The following is a 22,922-nucleotide window of genomic DNA, read 5'->3' on the forward strand; positions in this document are numbered from 1 at the left end:
GCCCAAAGCTGGATCGCAAACAATAAACCATACTTTTCCGTAAATATTGTTGACAACCAAATATCTTCAATACCTTTTATCTTTAAATCGATTTAGGAAAGCTGATCCCTGAGAAGATATATTTTTAAAGAGTATATGAGGCAGTGAGAAGCAAAGGAATGTAATTGCCAAAATTAAAATTTTCGAGATAATCATTACAAATATTAGGGGAACTCTCCTCTGCTTAGGGGCAAGATATGGTACTAATAGCTCTGGTAGGAGCTGTTATATAGCATGATTTAGAAAAAAAGTTCAATGAAAGCCTATCTAGGATCTGCACTTTAAACGCATTTTATAAGGAACTTTAAAAAGTTCACTTACATCCCTTTGCTTCTCACTACGTCATATGGCCTTTGCCATCCATCTTGTGTGATGAATAGCGCCTGAGGTACTCGAAAAGTAACATTGTTTGGAGAAAGACTCCCTAAATAAGTTAAGCAAAGTGGAATGAACATAACTTATAGGCATCCCTAAGCTGCTACTGTTTTTATTTCTCAAAAAGAAAGCTTGAAATTTCACCTGGATTGCTTATTTTGTTTTTAATCTTCAATAATTGCTTTGAGTTGCCTTTTATCCATACCATTCATCCTGAAATTCTTGAAAATTTTCTGGTTAAGGACTAGTGGACGTACCTATTTTGCAAATCAAAACTGCTTTCATACCAACTTCTAAGTTGTGGTAGCGACATACTAAATACAAAAACTTTTTCTGTAACAACTGTACTTACAAAACGCAGGTTTGTCCACCGAGAAGGAGAGCAACGTTCGGTATTTATGGCCTCCTACAGCTAATTTTATAACCTTTACATGAAGTTGTTTGTTTTAGCTTCGAGGTTTAGAGACATAACTATAGTAAAGTGAAATTCTGTTACAACGAACTTCAAATTACCTGAAATTTTCTTCGTTGTAACGAGGTTTTAGTAGTAATGAAATTCAAGCAACGTAATGGAAATCAAATCGGAGCTGAAAATTTCTTTCGTTGAAACAGATATTTCGTTGTATCGGTATTCGTTGTAACGGGATTTCACTGCATATATTTCTGATAATATTGCTGTTTTTGCGCTGATAGCTCAGCATTGTAAGGGAGTTACAACCATTAACTAAAAGAAGCAATACAATTTATATTATAATGATTCGTTCTTTTTACGCGATTTTGAAGATATTAGCCATGACGTGACTTGAAAAATCCTGAATAATGTTCAATCTATTTTTACAAGACTTTAGATGAAATTAGACTTAAAGAGAATAAAATTCGCTATAACATGAGACCAGAACGAAGTTTCTAGAATGAATAGTTTTGATTTTACAGATGAAAAACTACGATTTTTTGCTGAAATTTGCCATTTTTCGTAACTTAAGCCTCTTTGCGGCACGTGTTAATATCATCGAAATGACTTGAAACTTTCCAAATCACATTTTCTAGTCTTTTGGCACATTTTAGGGGGTGCTTCAAAAGATTAGTTGTAAAAAGTTTTTTTCCATGTACCTTGTGACCACCCTATTGACCACTAATTGAACATTTGGTTACAGGCTATTTCTAGCCATTTTTCAACGGCTTGTTCTATCCACGCCAAAGCCAAGAGAAGTTGTTGCGAGGGTAAAAGGTGAATCTGAATGCGTTATTAGATGGATATAGTCATATCGTCTTTGCTCTACAGTGTATGTTGCATTTTTTTTTTTTTTTTTTTGTCATTTTTTAGTCGAAAACAAGTAAATCATAGCATTCTCTACAGTATTTAGAAAAGAAAAGTGGTGCACTCATATTTAAAGAAAAACGGTTTATTATTTTAAATGATTTATGTGAAAGAAAAAGTTATGCTAAACTAAAACGCAAGTTAATTATTTCACGGTATAATATGTATGAAAGTACAATTTCCACAATATTTTGCTTAATGCTCTGAGAAATACGTATAAAGATGCATAGATGTACTTCTTCAAATAGACTTCTTATTCCATTATAAAACATTTTTCTAAAATTTTTACCAGCTGTAATGCCAGACTCAAATATTATATTTGTTACCTTACGAAGTGGCGTGCCTCTAACTGCGCTCCATCCCATATATGCATTTTTATGTGCGAGGGGAAGCTGTTCAAGTCCAAAAAAGCTTTCAGCTAAAGCAAAATTTATCCTCCATTTCAAACTGCATTCTGGGAAAAGCAATTTTTATTTCGAAGTAGAAAAATAGAATTTCTTCAACTCACCTCCATTCGTAAGGAAATAAAATGCGTATTTTACTATATTTTGGAGCTATTTTTGGGTCGGATAATTTGAAAATATTTAATAACAACAGTAAAATTGTGTAGCAGCTAAACATCGACTAGAATAATTATCTATTTCAACAGCAGTTAAAGTCAATAATCTGTTATTGTATTCAGTAATAATTACACGATCATACCCAAAGTGATTATAATCCATCTAACGTCCAATAGTTGTCCCATCAATTTGAAATTGTTTATTTTCGTTTAGTTGCAAAGTTATGATTTTCAAATAATTTGAAAATCTTTATACTTACCGGTTAGCGAAACTTCAGAAATTTTAAGAATCAGTACGCGGAGCTTCGAAAAGTTTTAAGAAACGATCCACGCGAACCGGTGCGTACCGGCCGAATCCTATCACTGGTGATGTCCCACGTCTTGTTATACCCCCCCCCCCCCCCGCGACACAAACTCACAATTTCTCGATTCCCCCTTCTCCTCTTAAAGCGTGAGATAATTAATGGGTGGTCCCTTATATCATCCACAGTTTTGTCGATTCAGGCATCGTTAACAGTACAGTTTCTTGTAATTACGTAATATGTAAGAGGAGAAGTAAAGTTAGTCATAAAAAAACTTATGTATAGTTGAAAATCGAAATTTTTCAATTTTTTGATAAAATAACAAATAAAACAGTTCAAAGTTTTTCGTTGCTAAGTTTCTACTAAGGCCACTATAGTGGCTATTGTTTTCATCAGATCCCCGACTTGGAAAGAAGCATTTTGGTCATTTTCTCTAAACTGCTAAATTCTAGTCCTTACTCAAAAAATAACAAATTAACATGTATAGAAATAAAAATGACGCTAGAGTGCTTTATCAACATGTTTTTATGTTTGTAAAATAAGCTAAAACAAACTCTCTATTATTAGTATACATTTAAATACATTTTTTTTACTTTCAAAATATCATTCCACTTCGTGTACCTACCTCCACTTTAAAGCAAAATTAGCTCTAAAGATTCAGGAAGCGATGCGTATTTGAAAATAGATTATTGTTTAACCTATTAACAACTGTTATGCAATGTTGTAAAACAGAAAAATAAAGACTTTTCAAGGTTTGCACTATTTTGAAAAAAAATAGTGAATGTACTTTGATTTTTTGTCATTCCCCTGTCGAAGAATGGAATGAATGTTTTTCACATCTGGTAATACTTGTACTAATCCATAGTTTAGTCTTTGAATTGTGGTCTCATCATATGTTTGCAAAAATACACGGAGTCGGGTATATTTGGGTGATCTCAAGTTAAACCTTGTTGAGCATTTCTAATGACTGTCATTACCATGTCTCGGATTAATTAATTTAATTTTGTAATAATTACTCAATGAGTGATTGACTCTTGTTGGTATAGAGTTTTTCCACCGAACTTTAAGTGACATTGAGTTTTGTTGTTTGAAATTATGACAATATATAAGTTAACATTAATTTTTGTCATCCCCCAGTCACATGAAAGGGAAACAAATGACCACAATATTGCACACAATCACAATGGATCTTTTTAAATTTCATAAAAATAATGTTTCCTTTTCCCACAGAAATTACAATACCGTCAGTAAAGAGCATTATTTCCTTTCAGTGTCATTCCCTTGTTACAGCGAATGTCATTCCTTGCCCTGTCCAAATCGCGTTGTTTAGGGAAAATGACCCACTTATCTTCAGATTAAAAGCCAAAATCAGTTTTTTCTTTTGATTAATTTATCTTGATTTTATCATTTCTTTCCGATCAAACAGTATTTTCTATTCGTTGACTTGTACTGGTTACAACAATCCGATACATAAACAAATTAGTAAAAGAAAATCTGTTTTCATTTTCTACATGCGGTTCGAAAGCGAACGGTAGCGTGTAGTACAGAATTAACTAAGTTGCAAAAGTGAACCTGCAAAAAGAGTAACAATTGAAAACATTTAGGAAAAACATACGTTGTGTTTTCTGTATGGTGTAATGAAGAAGGTCTCCATATTGAGCTTGTTCAAGTATTCATCCCTTATGTTTCCGTTTCCTGGTTCGATGTTGTACGATCCTTTCAGCAAGTCCTTCGTGGCTCGGCTCACATGAACACAGCTAGATGAAGAAAAAATGCTTTAGGTACACTCATATTCAAAGAAAAGTTCTTGATAACAGATTTATTAGTAACTATCGGTACCCGCACGGCTTTGCTCGTAGTAGAAAATTAAACGGTCATTTGGTTCGCCTGTATATTTACAAATAATGGACGATGAATTTCTCGCCAATTTGCTTTGTTCATTCGCTCGCCCATGTTATGGTAATACTAAAATTGGTAAACTGCAAACGCGGTAGGCGCGGGGAGCTTCGGGGTGCAATGCAATGCAATGTTATGGTAATTTGCTTGTGCACGTTATGATAATTTACTCGACCATATTATGATAATTTTCTCGATAAAATGTTCTTAAAATGGGAATAGAAAGAGAAAAAAATCGAATTTCTGCAAAATCGCTTCAAAGTGCTCCCCCATATGCTACGAACTAATTCTGTGCCAAATTTCATGAAAATCGGCCGAACGGTCTAGGCGCTTTGCTCGTAACGGACATACAGATATCCAGATACACAGACATCAAGAGACACAGACTTTCAGCTTTATTATTAGTAAAGATGGTTAGGTATTATTGAAAACATTACCGGTCGAGTATTTTGAACTTTTACTAGCACTAACAAGTTGTTGCTGCCGTCACAGTATTATTATCATACTTGATCGAGATTTTAGAGATTTGAAGAAGCGGTATTCGGTAAATTGCAAATTACTCCTTTCCCATAAATTAAGTTCGGGATTCATTTGATAGGTGCTCACGAAAGAAAAAATGTTCATGCACTTACCCTGGTCTTCCAGACTGTTCCATTCTGGAAGCAATCGTCACGTCTCTAGACCAAATGTCGAATTGCCATTTTCGCAGTCCTAAAAGCCCACTGAGTACATTGCCACTATGGACTCCAATTCGCATGTCCACGTTCACTCGAGTCTCTTCACGGAAATTTCTGAAAGAGTGCAAAAATCTCATCAATCACCATGTCTAAGTTGGAGTTTCAGTAGTTTCGATTAGTTTTGGCAACTAAATTTTACTTTACGTTTCGAATCAAACTATTTCCATAATACGCTTAGAGTGTAGGGTTCCAAATGATATGTGTCTGAATTCAAACAATTAGAAGTCGATCGTTGGCGGACGATGCGATGCTGATCAGCGTGACATAGCTATCTAGGCATCCTGTGGTGGCTGCTTGGAATTTGGAAACAGTATCTTATGTGTATCTTGATAAGTACGTTATTCAATTTGATGCCAACCATCCTGGCGATATTTCAAAAAGGCAGTCGTGGACACATTTTAATACAATGGATTAGAGCTAAATCCGTATAAAAAGACAAACGCTTCGTACCACAAACAGTCTGACCACCGATGAGATGAAAAGGCAAATATCCAATTTACATGCGGCTGCATCTATTATTTCTCAGTGATGTCTGCTTTTGGAAATGTGTGTTAAGTCTCTAAATTAAGCAGAGTCAGTCACATTGATATTGACGAAGCACGCGCACACACATCAAATTTTTACTTTCCCCTCATTCATGTAGACTCGTCTTAAAAGGACGTTTGCCAATTCTATATCAACCGTGAGCAGACAGTAGGTGTAAAGACAGACTTACTGATGCGTCATACTTTACCTAATGATATCGATCATGTCCAGAGCCATCTGGACACAATGATCAGCATGGAGAGGATCACGGTTCGGAACGCCAGATACACAATAATAGCAATCCCCTAGAAGCTTTATACGAAGGCAGGAATTCCTCTGAAACATATTAGAGAATACGATTAAAATTTGAGAGTTTAAATATTAATTTTGGAAGCACAGTCTTGAAACGAAGCAATGCTTTAACATAATATTCTGTAAAACTCTTGAGTAACACAGAAGTAAAAAATCCATTACATATTTTTCGAAAAGTGTTTTACGTTAATCAGCTAACGTTTACCTTTGTGTGAAAATAAAGTAGAAAATTATATTTCATGGGTTTTATGAGTACAGTTTATAAAATGCTAGAAGTCCTGAGTTTCTAGATATAAGTAATCTGGGCCGTTCCGTTCCGAAAACTCCAAACCTTTTTCTTTTGGAAAAGGATTTTTTGTAACCCCCGAATGTTATATATGTAATATATTGCGTTTGTGCGCCACTAACATAACTACGGTTTCTCTATAAAAGTTTATTCGCAAAGGAAAACACTTGTTGTCTGTAATTTCTTTCTTCATTGTTGCTATTTAATCTCACAAAGTATAAGTATACATGGTCAAGGGCGGAACCAGAATCTTTTCAAGAGCGTTTTGTTGCACTACAAAATATTCTCTTGGCGGCAAACGCTTCGCCACAGATGGTGAAGTGAAAGAAGCTGTTAAGACTGGTTTTTCTTAAAGCGCTGAATCGTAGGATAAGTAGCAACACGTCTACCATTTTGGGGCTAAACCAGTGGCGTAACTAGAGTGGCGTGGAGGGAGCGGTCCACCCCGGGCGGCGCTATTTCGAAGGCGGCAATTAGACACATGTAAAAAAAAAAAACTTATTTTCGCAATAAAAAGTCATAATTTTCGTCTCAAGTAGAGTTTTCAAGATGTCATTTTCAAAAAAGTTTCCAAGGATGAGCCGTTTGACTTTCCATCTTTTGGTGTCATTAGGCCACACTTTAACGCCCCGAAAAATAGCCTACAGTTGCGTTTTTAAAACTTCGGTATCGAAAAATTTCCAAAGAGGGACTGCGAACTTTCCCTCTTCTCTAAGTGTGACCAAAGATAGCCTAAAATCGATTTCCATTTCGAAAATACTTTTGGTGGAAACCCCTGTCCTCCTCATTTCTAGAACTAAGCTTTTAACCCAAAAATTTTCCTTGAGGATCCGCCGACCGTTAACGCCATTAAAAAAAAAAAAAAAAAAAAAAAGACTAAAACTGACTTCGACTTCGGAAAAAAAAAAAAAGTCTTGAGGAGACCCTTACACTCTTTTCCATTAGCGTTACAAAAAATTGTCTGAAATGGGGTCGTTTCCAAAATTTTAAAAGTATTTTTTTCTGGAAGAGCATGCTTAAAAACATAGGAACTGACATTTTTTTAAATAATTTGTTTAAGTTTAATATTTTTAAAAAAATATTTAAAACGGCGAGCTTTTATTGTTTATGCTTCTGTCCGATGACATCACAAATGATGAAATGCCATTCTGTGTTGCCATTCACAGAGCAAAATATTTAATTCGCATCTTTACTCACGTGTATTGGCAACGATATGGTTGATAGCAAGCGTTGAGCGCAATTTTAATTCGCTCCTTGATTATCATAACGTGGAAACGCGGAAGAAAGATGCGCCAAAATGCATCTTTTGTGACGTCATCAAGCCTTGTTTGAAAAATCGGACATTTAAAAAAAATTAATAAAAAATAACTTTTGGGAAAATGAAAGTATTTTCTGGGTCCATGTTATTTTTTTTTTATTATTATTCTATCAATTTCAGTGACAAAAACTACTACTTTTGACTGAAGAAAACAATCTTATTGAGAAATTTTTGTTTGAATGTTGAAAATTTCGGCGATGTTTTTTTCATTTGTTAGAAAAATATGGAAATAAATAAGTTTTCTTTTGTCTTAAATTAAGTGTCAGTTTTTTAAAAAATACTTTTGACCGTTTAAAATATTAACTTTTTCTCAACAGAAGGGCGGCAATTTGAGGGACCGCCCTGGGCGGCAAAAGCAGAAGCTACGCCGCTGGGCTAAACAATGCTTTCTTCCTATCTCTGCTGCGGTAAAGTAGCGTGTTTTGCGTCTTGATTGTGGTTTTTTTTATCAACTCTATGGTTAATCCACATTTAAGGAACGCCAGAATCAAGAAGCAAAATACGCTACTTCATTATAGCAAACGTAGGAAGAAAAAGGCATTTAGCCCCAAGATGGCGGATGCGTCGCTACTAAAGCTACGGCGGCTGATTTTTATGACTTAGGCATTCAAAGGCTGGTTGATGTAATAGATGTTTAATAAGGGACGATGTTTAAATAAGTATGGAAATTACGTTGAAAAATAGAGAAAGTTGGGAAGAATGTAAATGCAACACTTGTTTTGAAAAGAAAAAAAAAGAAAACTTTGATGTTAAAAAAGAAAACGATGTTGAAAAAAAGCCCTGACTTTTGGAATAGCTTTCGTATTTAAAAGTCAATAACTCTCCGAGTCTCCCCAAACCTCTTCATTTATCGCACGTGTCTTATCTAAAGATATTAGTCACGATGAAGGAATTTCTTTCCATACAGCTTCTAAAAATTTGTGTGAGGCTCATAGTAGGGATATATGGTCCATATACAAAAACTACATTTAGTTTGAGAACAAGTATTTCTCTATTTCAGAGTATCTAAAAATATGACATTTGAAGTAGAACCGCATGCTTTTGGAGTTGACTGAGAGTTGGTAAATATAACGTTAAGTGATCAGGGAAATATTTTTCTAAAATCGGATAATACTGTTGGAGGGAAGAATTTCCCTCTGAATAAGAGTTTAGAAAAAATACAACAAATTACTTATATTACAGCTTCTGATAAAAAGTTCAGCTTTGCTAAATAAAGAAAAGATAGACTATAATTTTTAATTGGTGTGAATGGTGATTTTATCGTTAATAAAAAGGATTTATTAAAATTGAAAAACTTTCATTTTAAATTATTTTTTTTATGGTCGGGCAACGTTTGAAAAGAAAAAATATTTTCCTACCAAAAAGTTAAAAAATAGCCGTCTTTGTACGTATGGTAAAAAATTATACTGCGTAACATGATTTTCTTCATTATTAAAATTTTACTCATATTAAATTCCCATTTCCAAATTTTGCATCATTTTCCAATATAGTAGACCCCCGTTTTACACGGTTTCGATTATACGCGGTTTAAGATTTGACACTTTTATTTTATTTTACGCGGATGAGTTTCGGTTTTACGCGGATGCGGTAATGCAAACAGATAACATTTTCCCTCTTTCAAAATCCAAACTCCTAAAGATTGCAGATTGCACGTAATAAACTGCATTTTGGCGTGCTAATAATCGAGCTTGGGCCACTGGAGACATCTTATGCGATTGGTTCCAGAACTCTTTCCAGAAGTAAAACTATTAAACTCACACAGTTCAGAACTCACTGGAAGAAGAGCTTTTAAGAGTGACAAAGGAGGCCTTTACCAATGATGATACCGACATCGGTGACACACAACCAAAAACGTTCGCATTGAAAACTTTAAGCCATTCCTAGATAATAGAAATGATCTTTCTGATTTGTTAGTGAAGGAAGATTCTGTGATGGAAATGACGCAAGTGATCATGGATGCGTTAATGCTCTGCAAAGAATTACAGAGAAAAATTCTTAATGACTGCCAAAATACTATCATAGCCAGCTCCTCTGTATAAACAGGACACGAAATTAATTTATGTTTTCTTTATGCATGTTGTGCATAAAAATCGATATAAGTACACATTAAACTTATTATATAATTTGTCATCACTACAATGAAGTAGTTTTTTAATTTACGGAAGCTAACCGCTATTTTAATACTACTATTAGGTCTCAATTTACGCGGTTTCGATTTACGTGGCATTTCCGTGCAACTTAAACCCCTGCGTAAAACGAGTCTACTGTACTTCGTAAGTTTTTCTTCAGTTTTATACCGACAGGCGCAATAACATTATTGACATATTAGTACGGCAGTTTGTTGATCAAAGTTTGTCTGAATGAATTTATCTTATGCAATATGCCGATCTTATATGCAAATACATATGTGCATATATACAATTGTAGATATTTGCTTCTTTTGACTATAATGCTGCTAAAACTGCACAAAAAAGATAAATGTTTAAAATTACTGCATTTTTCATTCATTTTCATTTTTTTTTTCTTTTTTGAGGAAAAGATATTACAAAAACTATTTTGTTCTGCTTAAAGAACAAATAATCGGGCGACCGATTATAGGTTCACCCGATGTTCTCGGTTCACTTTTTGCGCACAATGCGCATTATTTTTTGCTCATATAATAGCCAAAAAATAAAATTTATGGCCAAAAATATTTTTAAAAAATGCAAAAACCGAAAGTCTATTTGTATTTTTCCCTCAGATGTGAAAATTTTTATTTGCGTGAATAGAGAAAGAAAGAAAAAAAAAAGAATAGTGCACACTTTTTAAATTGTGCATTTTTTTTAGGAATTTTTCGTTCAGATTTGCATGCATATTGCAACGATTTTACTTATGCATTTTACTACCCCAGTTCTAATTATCACTTAGTCAGTAAGTACTACTTCAAGAAGTTGTCACCTACCTCTGCGCTGTCGTCGAACCTTCCGAACAGTTCGTTCAGTGTCTCTACAAGCTCACTCACGTGCAGCGACGCGGTCAGGGCGACAGAATTCACGATGTCTGCGTACAAGATGCTGCCAAAAATTGAGAGATAAAACAACAGAAAGAATTACACACTCGAAGAAACAAAGAAAAAAATAATAATAAATCCCATCGAATCGATGAGCAGAATAAATTTGACGGAGAAAGCAGCTTCTGTTTACAGGGTTAGAGCAGATCGTGCTGCACAAGAAATAGGGCACATGGATTATATGTTTAATAGAGAGACAACATGAGGGTCAAAATTTATTTCGGATACATTTAAGCACAAAAGAGCCTTCAGCTGGCAGAGTCTCGCAGAAGTGATCCATGAGCTGATACGTGAGAGACCGAAATTCCGAAGACTTAAATGAACCATTTCGTTTGCATGACCTAGTTATTTCTTGTTAGTATGTTCATCATTTGAATCGATTTCATGATTCCAGAGCTTGAAAGTGAAACGAAGTTAAGTAGATGTCTGAAAAAATATCGATGACAATCACGACTGAAAAATATTCTATGTCCACTTTCACTGGCGCCTAAGAATAATGGGACACAAGCCAGCCAAATAAACTGCTCTTCCAGGTCAGCGAATTTCTATATCTCTGATATTATTTATTTATTTATTTTAAACTAGCTACGTTCACAAAATATCATTGAAAACATTGAGAATAGCACTAAGTCACAAAGAGCAATAAAAGGCTTTCAGCAAGCATTAAAAATAAACGCATCGTAACTCGATCTTGTTCGATTCTCCCGAGTTCTATCTACCAGCGTTGCAGGAATTTTTTTTCTTCGGGTGGGACACAGGAAATTTCTAGCTGCGCAATTAGTAGGTACAATTGATCGTATTCGATTCGATCGAATTCCGTTAGATTTGAATCAGCACCTTATTTTTTGTCTTAACATTAACGTACAAATTTGTAAAAAATATGTTTTCACAAAATCAACGCTTTATACTTAACATTAGTCTAATGATCTCTCTCTCTCTCTCTATTCCTCCCTTCTAAGACAAGAGATAAATTCTGCACCTCAAAACCAGAAGGACGTAAGTCACATTATAGTAATTTTTCAGGAGAGAAGAAAAACATTTTTCTGGCGCATTCAAAGGATGGGACACGCGTTCCTTTAACCCCAGTAAAAATTGAAAAGGATTATTTTTAAGAATTATGTTCCCATGACTCGATGCGTATAATAGACTTCTACATACAAAAGCACTAATAAACGAAAAATCGCAATTTTTAGACCTACGTCAGTCCTGATCTAAGGTACAGAATTGGTGATTTGGTGTTTTTACCCATCAATTTTCGCACCCCCCAGTATTTCAATTTTGAGCAATCAAAGTAGAAGCCTCATTAGAGAGGTCATGTCCAACATGATTGGATTGGTCTGGGTTTCCTTTTTTCAACCGTCATTAGCCAGTGACTTTTCTTTTCACTTCTCACTCTAGGGTCCCCCCGTACCTACTACTATTTGTGGTTTAACCAGTTGGATGGGACCCTGAAGACAGCTCTGATTTTTTGATCCAGAAGCCTCAGACGTATCGTTTTACTTGGAGGACTTTGTGACTACGAGCATATTTAACGGCCACCAGTCACCATTAATGAAGACGGTGATCTTCGATCCAGCCAGGATCGAACTCGGGACCCTCTGGTCACAAGTCCGACGCCTTACCGATCAGGCCACTACGGCCATTAGCCAGAGATTGCAACGCCTCCTAAGGTTTATTTGAATTTCGAATATCGGAAAAATATATAGATTTTTTTAGTCTCATATGCATTTGATTTGCGACAGACGAACTTTTCTCTCTCTCTCCGCGTACAGCTTAATATCTGCTAATGGTGTCGCCTATTACTACAGCGTCATTTATATATTTCTGTTCATTACGGGTTTTCGAATGCATTCATAGGACCAATTGTAACATACCTGACATCCTTATGTTTTTCAACGAAAAGCTCCGTAAACGGTCTTTGCGGCATCGGGTCCAGATGAATCCTTCGAATTACGTCGCGAATTCCTTCTCGAACTTGAACGGAAATATGCTTTGGCAGAACACTCAAGAGAAGACGCTCCTAGAAATGATAAAAAAACGATGCAAGAAAGTTCATAACAAACACTTGATGTAATTATAGTGTGGTGCATAGTTGTTGAATCTTATACTGCCGTGGGAAGCTAAAGGGGAGTAACTGCAAATATTTTATTTTGAATTTTTTGCATTTTCGTCATCTACTACACTTTAGCTTTATTGTACAAGCTTGCTTCTTTAGTTTCTGCTGAAAATAAAGCACAATACAAAACTTAAAACTCGAACATTTCCCTATTGTTAGTCTAGAATCCAAATCGTATTTCTCCAAATATCTCAAAAACCCATTACTGTAGATACTATCCTTTACCTTCCTACAGCGGTATACGTCCTTTGTTCTTTTCCAGTCACAAGGAGGTGTCTTTTGGCCATTAGGTCAAGTCAAGTTATTTGCATCTTGCTGGTCTCGCGTTCTAAATTCATTGATCCTTTTTCACCTAAACAAGTTCAGTGAACCAAACGGGATACTTTGGAAAGTCCTTGGTCGAAGCAAAAACGAAGCTATACATTCAGATTCAATATATGACTACAATCAGACCTATAGGCTTCGGGACTTATTTTCACTCGTAAATAGTCTAAATTTCGTCAAATACGTAAAAATTCATAAAATTGAGTATGGTGTAAGTACAGGTATACTTTTTAAAGTATATTACAACTCTTTAAATTTAAAGTCGTGAATATTATTATCATTTTTCAAACATTTTCTCTGCTTCTACGGTATTAAAGTTACACATATAAGCAGCACAATTCTCAGGTTCTTCCTCTCCATGAATTCATAAAGGAATTAGATGTATAACTGAGAATTACAAAAGCCGACTTCAAGAATTTAAGACATGTGCCATGGAAATAAGAATGTTTTCAATTACACATCAACAATGTCCCTCCAAAATATGAAATGGAAAAAAACGATTAATTTCCAGTTCAGTGACTCTCTTAAAGACGTTTACAATAGAAAGAATTTGAAAATATTTTATGAAAGCCTTCAGGGGCGCCGACTTGCAAAAATTATTGGGGGGGGGGGCTAGACATCACCAGGGACTTAGGAGGTTCCCCCTCCCCCCCAATAAAAGTCAGATTTTTGTTCCTTGAAAATGCCAATTTACATATTTTCCGGTGTGTATAATTTAAACAAACAAATGTGAAATGGCGTTTTCAAAGTAAAACAATCTAAAAATTTGTATACAAATTTTCTGGTTCAACTAGATCATGTCACTTGTCTTAGTAAGAGGCATTTTTTTGTTCTTTTTTACGGGGAGCCGTACAGTGCCGTAGCTAGGCATTGAAAAAGGTAGGGCATCACTTGACTTGCATAGAAAAGCACTCCCAGAGACGCCGACTAAAAAAAAAAATATTGGAGGGGGGGAGGGTCATACTGGAAAGTCTTGTAGCGGGAAATTTTCTAAATTTGAGATGAAAAACAGTGAGTTTTAAAGCATTTTAAAGTTATATAATGAACATTAGAACCCCGAAAACTCGACAAGCCTGAAACATATTTTTTGACTTTGAAAAAGGGAAAAAATAAATACAAACATGCACAGTATTTTTGTAAAATGGTAACTTAATTTACACATGTTTTTTAAGACCAGTTTTTTTTTTCATTAGTGATATCGGCTAACATATTCAAATGTAAACGCAGTCTCTCAATGTCTAGGTCATTTTTGAAAAACAGTTGATTTTTCAAAATTTGTTTCACCTCTGTTTAATAAAAGTAAGCACTCTTGTTCAACTGCAATGACCTGTGGGAGTCCAGTGTCCAGTTGATGTAAATCGCCCAATAATGCAAGATTGCGCCATTTCGCAAACCTCATCAATGTTTTGCCTTGTAGTACTTTGGGATTTTGAAAGTGTGCGGTGCGCTGGCTTCATTGTTTTCATACTTCTTTGGTATACGTCGATTCTGAGGAAGCGAAGGATGTTGAATTTGTTCATTTTGTGAAGGTTTTTCTTTTAAACACAATACCCAAAAGTATTCAAAACTATCACGCCTCCCATTTAATAGACAAATCAAACTCTCGTATATTTTTTCCAGATCAGCAAAACTTAGATGAGCGCGTCGCAGCGCTGCCCACCAGCAACTGACTTGATCCGTAAGTTCGCGAACTGGGACAAATTCTAAGTGTGCTTGCAACACCGTAACACTATCATTATTCACACCATTTGTTTTCAGTTAACCTGCTTACTACCGCAATAATTATTTATTTAACTCATTACTGAATGTATTTTACAAGGTAACTAATATTAACTATCTTCAAACAAAGAAAATAAAAGTTAAATTTATGAGTTTAGAAAGCATAATATAACAAATAATTTTCTTGATTTATTGGGGGGGCTCTGCCCCCTCAATAATATTTTTGAGGGGGCTCGGGCCCCCTCAGGCCCCATGGAGTCGGCGCCACTGAAAGCCTTCTTCCGAATCATTTTTAAACATTCTTTTCAATTATTTAGTCAAGTGGAAGTCAACAATGTGGCTACAAAATATTTAGTGGAACTGGTTGATTTCCAGTCCAGTAACTTTCTTAAAGATGTTCATAATAGAAGGAATTTGAAAACATTTTATTATATACAGGGTGTTCCGTTTTAACCTGCGATAATTTTATTTTCGCAACCGTTTGTCCTAGATTTATGCCTCCAATTGCAAAAATCCTTACGTGCTAAAAATATAATTTTATATGTGAAGCAGAAAAACAATTTTCACCCCTTTCATCAAAAATTGCCAATGTGAAATAAGTGCGGCCCACAGTTGTAGGCCATTAGATGTATGCTTTTTCGCTTGGTTTATTCAATATAAAATTAAAAACTTCCGTAGTTTAAAATAAAATTGCAACATTTATTGTAATGATTATTATTATTATTATTATTATTATTATTTTTTTTTTTTTGACTTTTCTTTTGTTTTTTGCAATATTTTCAAGATGCATTAAGCTTTCTTTTATGCTTTTTTCTTCTTTCTCTGACTTTTACTGGAAAAGTAGGCTAAAAACGAGCAGAAAAGAAAAAGAAAAGGGGATATGTGGACTCGAACTAATAGACTAAAATAAGAAAAAAAAAATAAACCGGACTTGATTCAGATTTTAACGAAGCACATAGATAGATATTTTTAGCAATTATGAAATGGAAATCTTTCGAGCTTTGCACTAAATACCTCCCGTTTTAATTAATTTTCGTTAAAAACGCTTCAAATTAAGATTTGCCGCCTCAGATAAAATAAGATGCAAGGTCATTAAAATATGGAAATTATTGGGTAAACTTAGGAGTTTCTTATACTTGTTGAGAAAAAAATTAATTTTAATGGACGAAAATATGTCATACGCTTGTAAAATCTTAATTACAATTCTTATTTAGAGGTTTTGAGTTGTTTTTCAAGGGGAAAAAACTACCTTATTAAGGTTTCTAAAATTAATAGTTTCATTTATATTTGCATTAAGTTAAAAGAATTTTTTTAGATTCAAATAACTATTTCAGATATATTTCCGAACGCTAGGATTATGTTTAAAAAATTGCTTTGAAGAAAATCCCACTATTACAGTTGAAAAATTTAAAACCGACTTCATTTGACGTTGACGTTACTTCTCCCTGTTTCGATTTGATGTTTTTCAGAATATAAACAGAAAACATACGGTTAAACGTTAAAAAAAAAGTTCCCATATTTTATTTTTTATCTGTAAAGAAATTTATACAGAAGATTTCTTGACTTTTAAAAATATTGCATGAAAATGAAATAATTGACCAGTAGGCTGCAAAAATCTTCAACAAGAACTTAACAAAACTGTTTTTTTTTTCTTTTTGAGGAGAGGGAGTGGGGGTGGGGATCATATTGCGGAGTTGAAAAGTTCTTTTTTAAAGTAATATTTAAAGTACGTTTAAATGTTACAAAAACGTTAAATAAAACAACTACATAAACGTGCATTTTTTGTTCATTTTTTTAAACATTATAGTTATATGAAATACATTTATACGTATTAGGTTTTTAAGGGCTTTAACATGCTGCAGAAATCGAACAAATATAAGGCAATGAAGGGCAAAGAGATGTAAGTGGCAAAATTAAAAATTTGGAGATAACCAGCACAAATGCTAGGGGAACCCCTATCTTGGGGCAAAAGATAGTACTAAGATCCCTGCTAAGTGCTGCAGAACAGCATGATTCAGAAAAAAAAATTCAATGAAAGCCGACCCTAGAACCTTATCTTTAAAGTCATTTTACTCAAAACTTGAAAATGTCCACTTACATCTGTTTGCTTCTTACTGCCTCATTTTTTGCGATGAGATACTTTCAAATCTATAATTTTCTTTAAAATTGGAATAAAAATCATGGAATACTTTTTTCTGAACAAAAGGTACCCTATACTCTATTCTGCACCCTTGAAAACGTGTATAGTATACAAAATTTCATGATGATCGATTTGGTTGAGTAGTTAAAACGTGCAAAAGAAACAAACAAAGGCACTTTCTCGCATTTTGAAAATAAGCAAAGATAATTGCATTTACATTTCACTTTAGTGCCTTTTCTTCTTAGGCAGATGAGGTGCGCAGAATTGTCCGATTGGGTCGGGTAATTCTGCGTAATACAAGTTTTAGTTTTTAACATCTTAATTTATTTTAAAGAACGCAATTGCTCAGCTCTTTGTTTCCTACATTTTGGAAATTTTATGTTTCACATGTTGAAAACATCAGACGTGTGGTGGTAATATTTAAGGTAAAAATTAAGTTCGCAGAATTTGCCCACTCTCCCGTAATGTCGTAATATTTATTTACGTGCGATTATTTTTATGCATGATATTTGTACGCGCATTTCATTTAAGTGTGAATTTGTGTTCAGTATAAATTATAGGGCTCCTGCACTTCTTTTGTTGGAAATTAAACCCTGACTCCAGGTGTCACCTACTCTTGCATTACATTTGCCGCTTGCTTTTTGCATAAATATATTATTGAAAATAGTAAAATATTTAAACACTACAGAATCAAGAAAAAATATTATGGTACACAGTCGTGATATCATTGTAAAACCAGCTGCCAAAGATGACTACGTCAAGGTCCTCAGATCAAAATTTCTACAGATGCTTCCATGTTTAACGAAAATTGAAGTAGTGATGTAATAAAATAAAAAAATTGCTGATGCATTAAAAGGGAAGAAAGGGGAACAAAAGTAAATATCATTGGCAAAGTAATAGGAAACGGTGATAAAACATTTTGCGGAATTTCTTCTATTTTAAATAAATTTATCTTAAATATTTAAAAGAAAAAATGTTTGCCTACAATTCTGAATTTGTTGATGACTTTTTTGTTTTAATTTATAAGTCGAAGCACATTGCAGCAGGACCGCCGAGAGTCAAGGTGGCCCCCTTGCCGATTTGGTTGCTGGGCCCCCCATAAAACTTGTCGAATTTATACTACTCCGATTCCGAGTCAGCGCTCTCAAGAGACGGCCCCTAGTTTCCGACGCCCTGCATTACAGTTACAGTAAAACAATTTCTATTCTGATGAATCATTCAAGGGGAAACCCATCTTAATCCAAGCGAAAACATGCCCAAAATTTAAAAAAAAGGAGAAATCTTTACGGCAGGAAATAGCATGTTTTTGAAATAAGACTATTATCTTTTGTATACGTTGAAAGAAGCTGAATAAACATCGAGGAAGCTTATTTTTACGAATGCAAAAATAAGCTATCTGTTTTGGGGAAAAGATTTCTTCTCTGTTCTTACCTCTTGGTCTTTTTCGTACTGGAGATGAAATTTACTCTCGAAACATTCCCGCCGATCCAGAAATGCCTTCCGGTTGGTGAACTCCATCAAGAACCGGATATACAGTCCCAAAAGTGCCAGGGTCACATGATATAGAACGTCAGCAGACATCTGTTTCTAAGTGTGGAACAAAATGAGTATTCATATATTCAAATAGGTAAATGCTTTTAAAAATCCCAAAAAGGGTTTTGAATGTTTTTTTTTTTGTAAAAATAAAAGTATCCGAAACTGCGCCGCACGTTTGCTCTTTAGTTTCTCTTCTTCGGTTGCAAAAAAAAAAAAAAAAAAAAAAAAACTTATAATACTGCCTCTTTGTTACATTTAGGTCGAAAATTTTGTCCAGGGCCGATAAGAGTCAAGGTGTGTCCCTTGTCAGTTTATGGTCGGGCCCCCTCCACATATAAAACTTGCCAAATTTATACTACTCCGATTTCGAATTGGCTTCCTTAGGAACCGGAACGGGCCCCTAGTTTCCGACTAGGCTGACATGGCCTCTCGTCGGCCCTGATTTTGTTTCATATTAGAAGCTATATTTGAATAGTTTTGAACTAAATATCAAAACTGATGATTTCATGATTTTGTTCAAACAATTTTCGGAGATTTCATGGTACACTATGCTATGAACCAACGCCATTTATATACTTAGCATTTTCTTTTTTTTACTGTAAATTATTATAAATCAGAACCAAATTTGTTTCAAAAATCCAAGGTTCACACACTCTTTAGCCACGCCCCCTTTTGTTTCGACTCTTTGCGTAGGAAACCGTTTAAATATACCACCTTAATTGTCGCCAAATAAGGGGAAAAAAATAAGGGTTCCCTTTTTCGTCTCGTGCACGCATTTTTAATACCTAGTATAGGCAAAAATATTCTAATCATTTTCATTCAAACATTCTTATCATCTTTGTTCAAACATTCTTATCATGTTTATTCTTTGATTTTTGTCATCAAAGTTGAAAATTAGTTTTAAAATTATAAAAAATTTTGTTCAAACTGATGGCAATGGGGTCGTTCCCAAAATTTTAAAAGTATTTTTTTCTGAAAGAGCATGCTTAAAAATATAGGATCTGACCATTTTTTAAATAATTTGTTCAAATTTAATATTTTTAAAAAATTACTTATATCGGTGCGCTTTCATTGTTTACGTTTTCGTCGTGTGACATCACAAATGATGAAATGCCTTTCAGTCTTGCCATTTTCACGGAGAAAAATATTTAATTCTTTACTCACGTGCATTGGAAACGATATGGTTGATAGCAAGCGTAGAGTGCAATATTTAATTCGCTTCTTCATTATCATGACGTAGAAACGCGAAGGAAAGATGCGCCAAATTGCATCGTTTGTGACGTCATAAAGACCACGCCTTTTTTTCAAAATCGGACATTTTAAAAAATTAATTCAAAAATAACTGTTGGGAAAATGAAAGTATTTTCTGGGTCTATGTTATTTTTTTTACTCATCCTATCAATTTCAGTGACTAAAAGTTGTACTTTTTACTGAAGGAAACAACCCCATTCGGGAAAACCTACATTAAACTTTTGAGCTTTAGAAGGAAATATTTGATGATATGTTCCCTTTAAAGCAATAAAAACTACTTTGGCAAGATATGTTCTTTGTAATGACGTATACACCAAATTTGGTTCAAACCATGTAAGTGAACTTAAAATATTTAAAATAAACACATAAGAAAAGTCATAACAGCTTGGACGAAATGGGTCGCAATATTTAAAAACTTGAAAGTTAGCTTAGATTTATAAAATGTTATTGCACTAAAGCACGAAAAGGAAACTCTCTTTTTCTTTATAAGTTTGCTTTAAAAACATTGTTCGGAAGGGATAGAGAAGCGACATTGATGGAAAAACATCGACGTTTTAAAACGTTGATAGTAGTAATGCGTTAACCAGAAAACAATGTTTTGAAACCTTTGAGTTTTTTTTTTAACGTATATAAATACATAAGTCTCCAAAAATTATTCTAGATTGGAATTTACATTGATGTTTAAGTCCACAAAAAATTTAAAAAATATATTAATTAATGTAATTATTATTAATTTATCTATTTGCTTTATTATATCTTTGAATGGATAAAAGTTCATTTAAACGAGATAATTATTGATTAATACAAACTTGTCAAGAGAAATTGGTGATATTTTCCAAGCAAAATTTTAAAAAGTTCTTAGGCTTTCGAGTAAATTTATATCTAACTGAATTGCATAGAAGTATTATGCAAATTATATTTAAATGGCATAACTTATTTGTAGCAACTTTAGATACGTACTTCTAACAGTATCGCACAAGCACCTAAAGTAAAATAACAATTTAATTACTTAATCTAACTACTTTTACTGGGCAAATAGAACGTAATATTTCAATTGATAGTGTGACTTAAAAACAGAATGTTAACTTTATTCCCAACTTGGAAGTCTTGAGAGAACTAACTACAGAACACTCATTTCTACATAAAAAAAAGTCACAATCGCTTGTTAATGAGTTTATCATGAATGTATTTTCACAAAAATAATCATAGGGTTACTATTTATTCATTGTTTTTGGTACAGTTACAAACAGAGACATTTTCAATGCCTCTAGACGCGTATTTTACGCATTGAAAATCAGAAATATGCGTCAAAAGTTTAGCCAAGCGTATTTTCAACCTTTATATTGTAGATCGACCAAAGAATGAACACTAAAGCGCAATTTCGTTTCCAAAAATTCATAGCATCGTTAAAAATTGTAACGTTTGAAACATGACAGAAAAAAAATTTTGAATGATAGAAGCAGTTATTTTTAAAATTTGAGAGAACTTTTATAGTTCGGAATCGAATATCTTGAGGGGTTAAAATGAAAAAAAAGTTCCCCAACCCAGAGAATGAACACCTCAACCAGTGGACACAAACACAGTATTTTCTAGTCGTTTTCTTTATGGAAATATATGTATATAGGGAAGTTACTACTCCGCATTCAACTTAAACAGAATGTTTTCAAACCTTATTTTTCAAAAAAAAAAAAAGTATACATTTTCTAAATGTATGCGTTAATGTATACGTTATTCGTAAAATGTATACGTTAGTCCCTTTACCCTATTTAGAATTAAAACTTATCATGGTGGGGAAAAGTAAAAATTAAAAAAATAAAAAAATTTGCATGTGAATGTTTTGTAATTTTTTTAAGCATAAAATTATAAATATACCAAATGGTAAAAATCAAAATATAGCACGATTCTCTTCTTTCTCTACCACCTTCGATTTTTAACTTAGAAAGTTAGTTTTTCTTAGGAAAGGGGTTGTTTCCATCAATCAAAAGTACTACATTAAGTCACTAAAGTTAATAGAATAAGCAAACAAATAAATAAATAAATAAATAAATAATAATAACATGTAGCGAGAAAAAAGTTTTATTTTCGAAACGTTTAATTTTTAATTAATTTTTAAAATGTTCGATTTTTTAAACAAGACGGGATCTTTATGACGTCAAAGTGATCCACTGGCTCGCTGAATGTTTATGCTTGCTGTCTACCACGTTTACAGGTTATGATAATTCAGAAGTGAATTAAACATTGTGCTTTACGCTTGATATCAACCATATCGTAGTCAGTACATGTGAGTAAAGAGTAAAGAAGCAAATTAAATATTGCATTCTGCGCTAATGCCACCAGTGAATGGCATTTTATTACTTGTGATGTCATGTACAAAAGCGTAAAAAATGAAATTGAATCTGCACACAGATTAAAATAATTGTTGAAAAATATTAAACTATGTGAAATAATTTTTAAAATGGTTAAATCCTATATTTTTAATCATGCTCCTTCAGAGAAAAAAAATTAAAAAAATACTTTTATTAAAATTTCGGGAACGACCCCATTAATCGATCATCTAGTCTTCGCTGATTTCTTTTATTTTGCTTCTCAAAAATCAATTTCATGCGCGAAAAAATTCACCGTCTTGAAAAAAATCCCATCAATATCTTTGGTTACTAAACATCGACATTGAAAAAACATTGAAGGCTAAATATTGATGTTAGGGCATTGAACCTAAAACATCGGTGGGGAAAACATCGACATCCCACAATATAAATTCATGCATCATACGTTGTTCTTTCATGGGAAATGATAGTATTTCTATCTCTCTTTATATTCCCGAAACAAAACATGTGCAACGGGTAAGTACCGTAAAATTCACAAACGTGTGAGGCAGGAAATCTTTTACAATGTAACTTTTTGTATAAGATGCAGGATGATAAAGCGCTTCCGAAAGAAAAAAAAAACAGCAAAGATCATAATTTTCTGAATAGGTAAAAAGTGTGCGGCGTGTTCAAAATCTCGCTTTGCCGTTGCAGTCAGCAATTTTCTCCTCTACCGGTTTCAATTTTCGGATTTCGGAAAAAAAGTGAATAGATATTTCAGAATGCGTAAGAAGTACTTTTAACGGTTGTAGAATGG

The 22,922-nt window shown here is 33.8% G+C and overlaps 1 protein-coding gene across 1 annotated transcript in view; it reads right to left on the reverse strand.

Moving 5' to 3' along the window:
- LOC129223995 (adenylate cyclase type 2-like) overlaps window positions 1-22,922 on the reverse strand; it is a 92,815-nt gene that overhangs the window by 53,599 nt on the left and 16,294 nt on the right. Inside the window, exons 4-9 of the mRNA XM_054858388.1 lie at window positions 18,447-18,602; window positions 12,591-12,736; window positions 10,609-10,720; window positions 5,960-6,087; window positions 5,122-5,280; window positions 4,209-4,350 (exon numbers count right to left, since the gene is read on the reverse strand). Coding sequence (XP_054714363.1) covers window positions 4,209-4,350; window positions 5,122-5,280; window positions 5,960-6,087; window positions 10,609-10,720; window positions 12,591-12,736; window positions 18,447-18,602 — 843 coding nt within the window. The remainder of the gene's footprint in view (window positions 1-4,208; window positions 4,351-5,121; window positions 5,281-5,959; window positions 6,088-10,608; window positions 10,721-12,590; window positions 12,737-18,446; window positions 18,603-22,922) is intronic.

Source organism: Uloborus diversus, chromosome 6 (genome assembly GCF_026930045.1).
Source record: "Uloborus diversus isolate 005 chromosome 6, Udiv.v.3.1, whole genome shotgun sequence".
NCBI lineage: Eukaryota > Metazoa > Arthropoda > Arachnida > Araneae > Uloboridae > Uloborus > Uloborus diversus.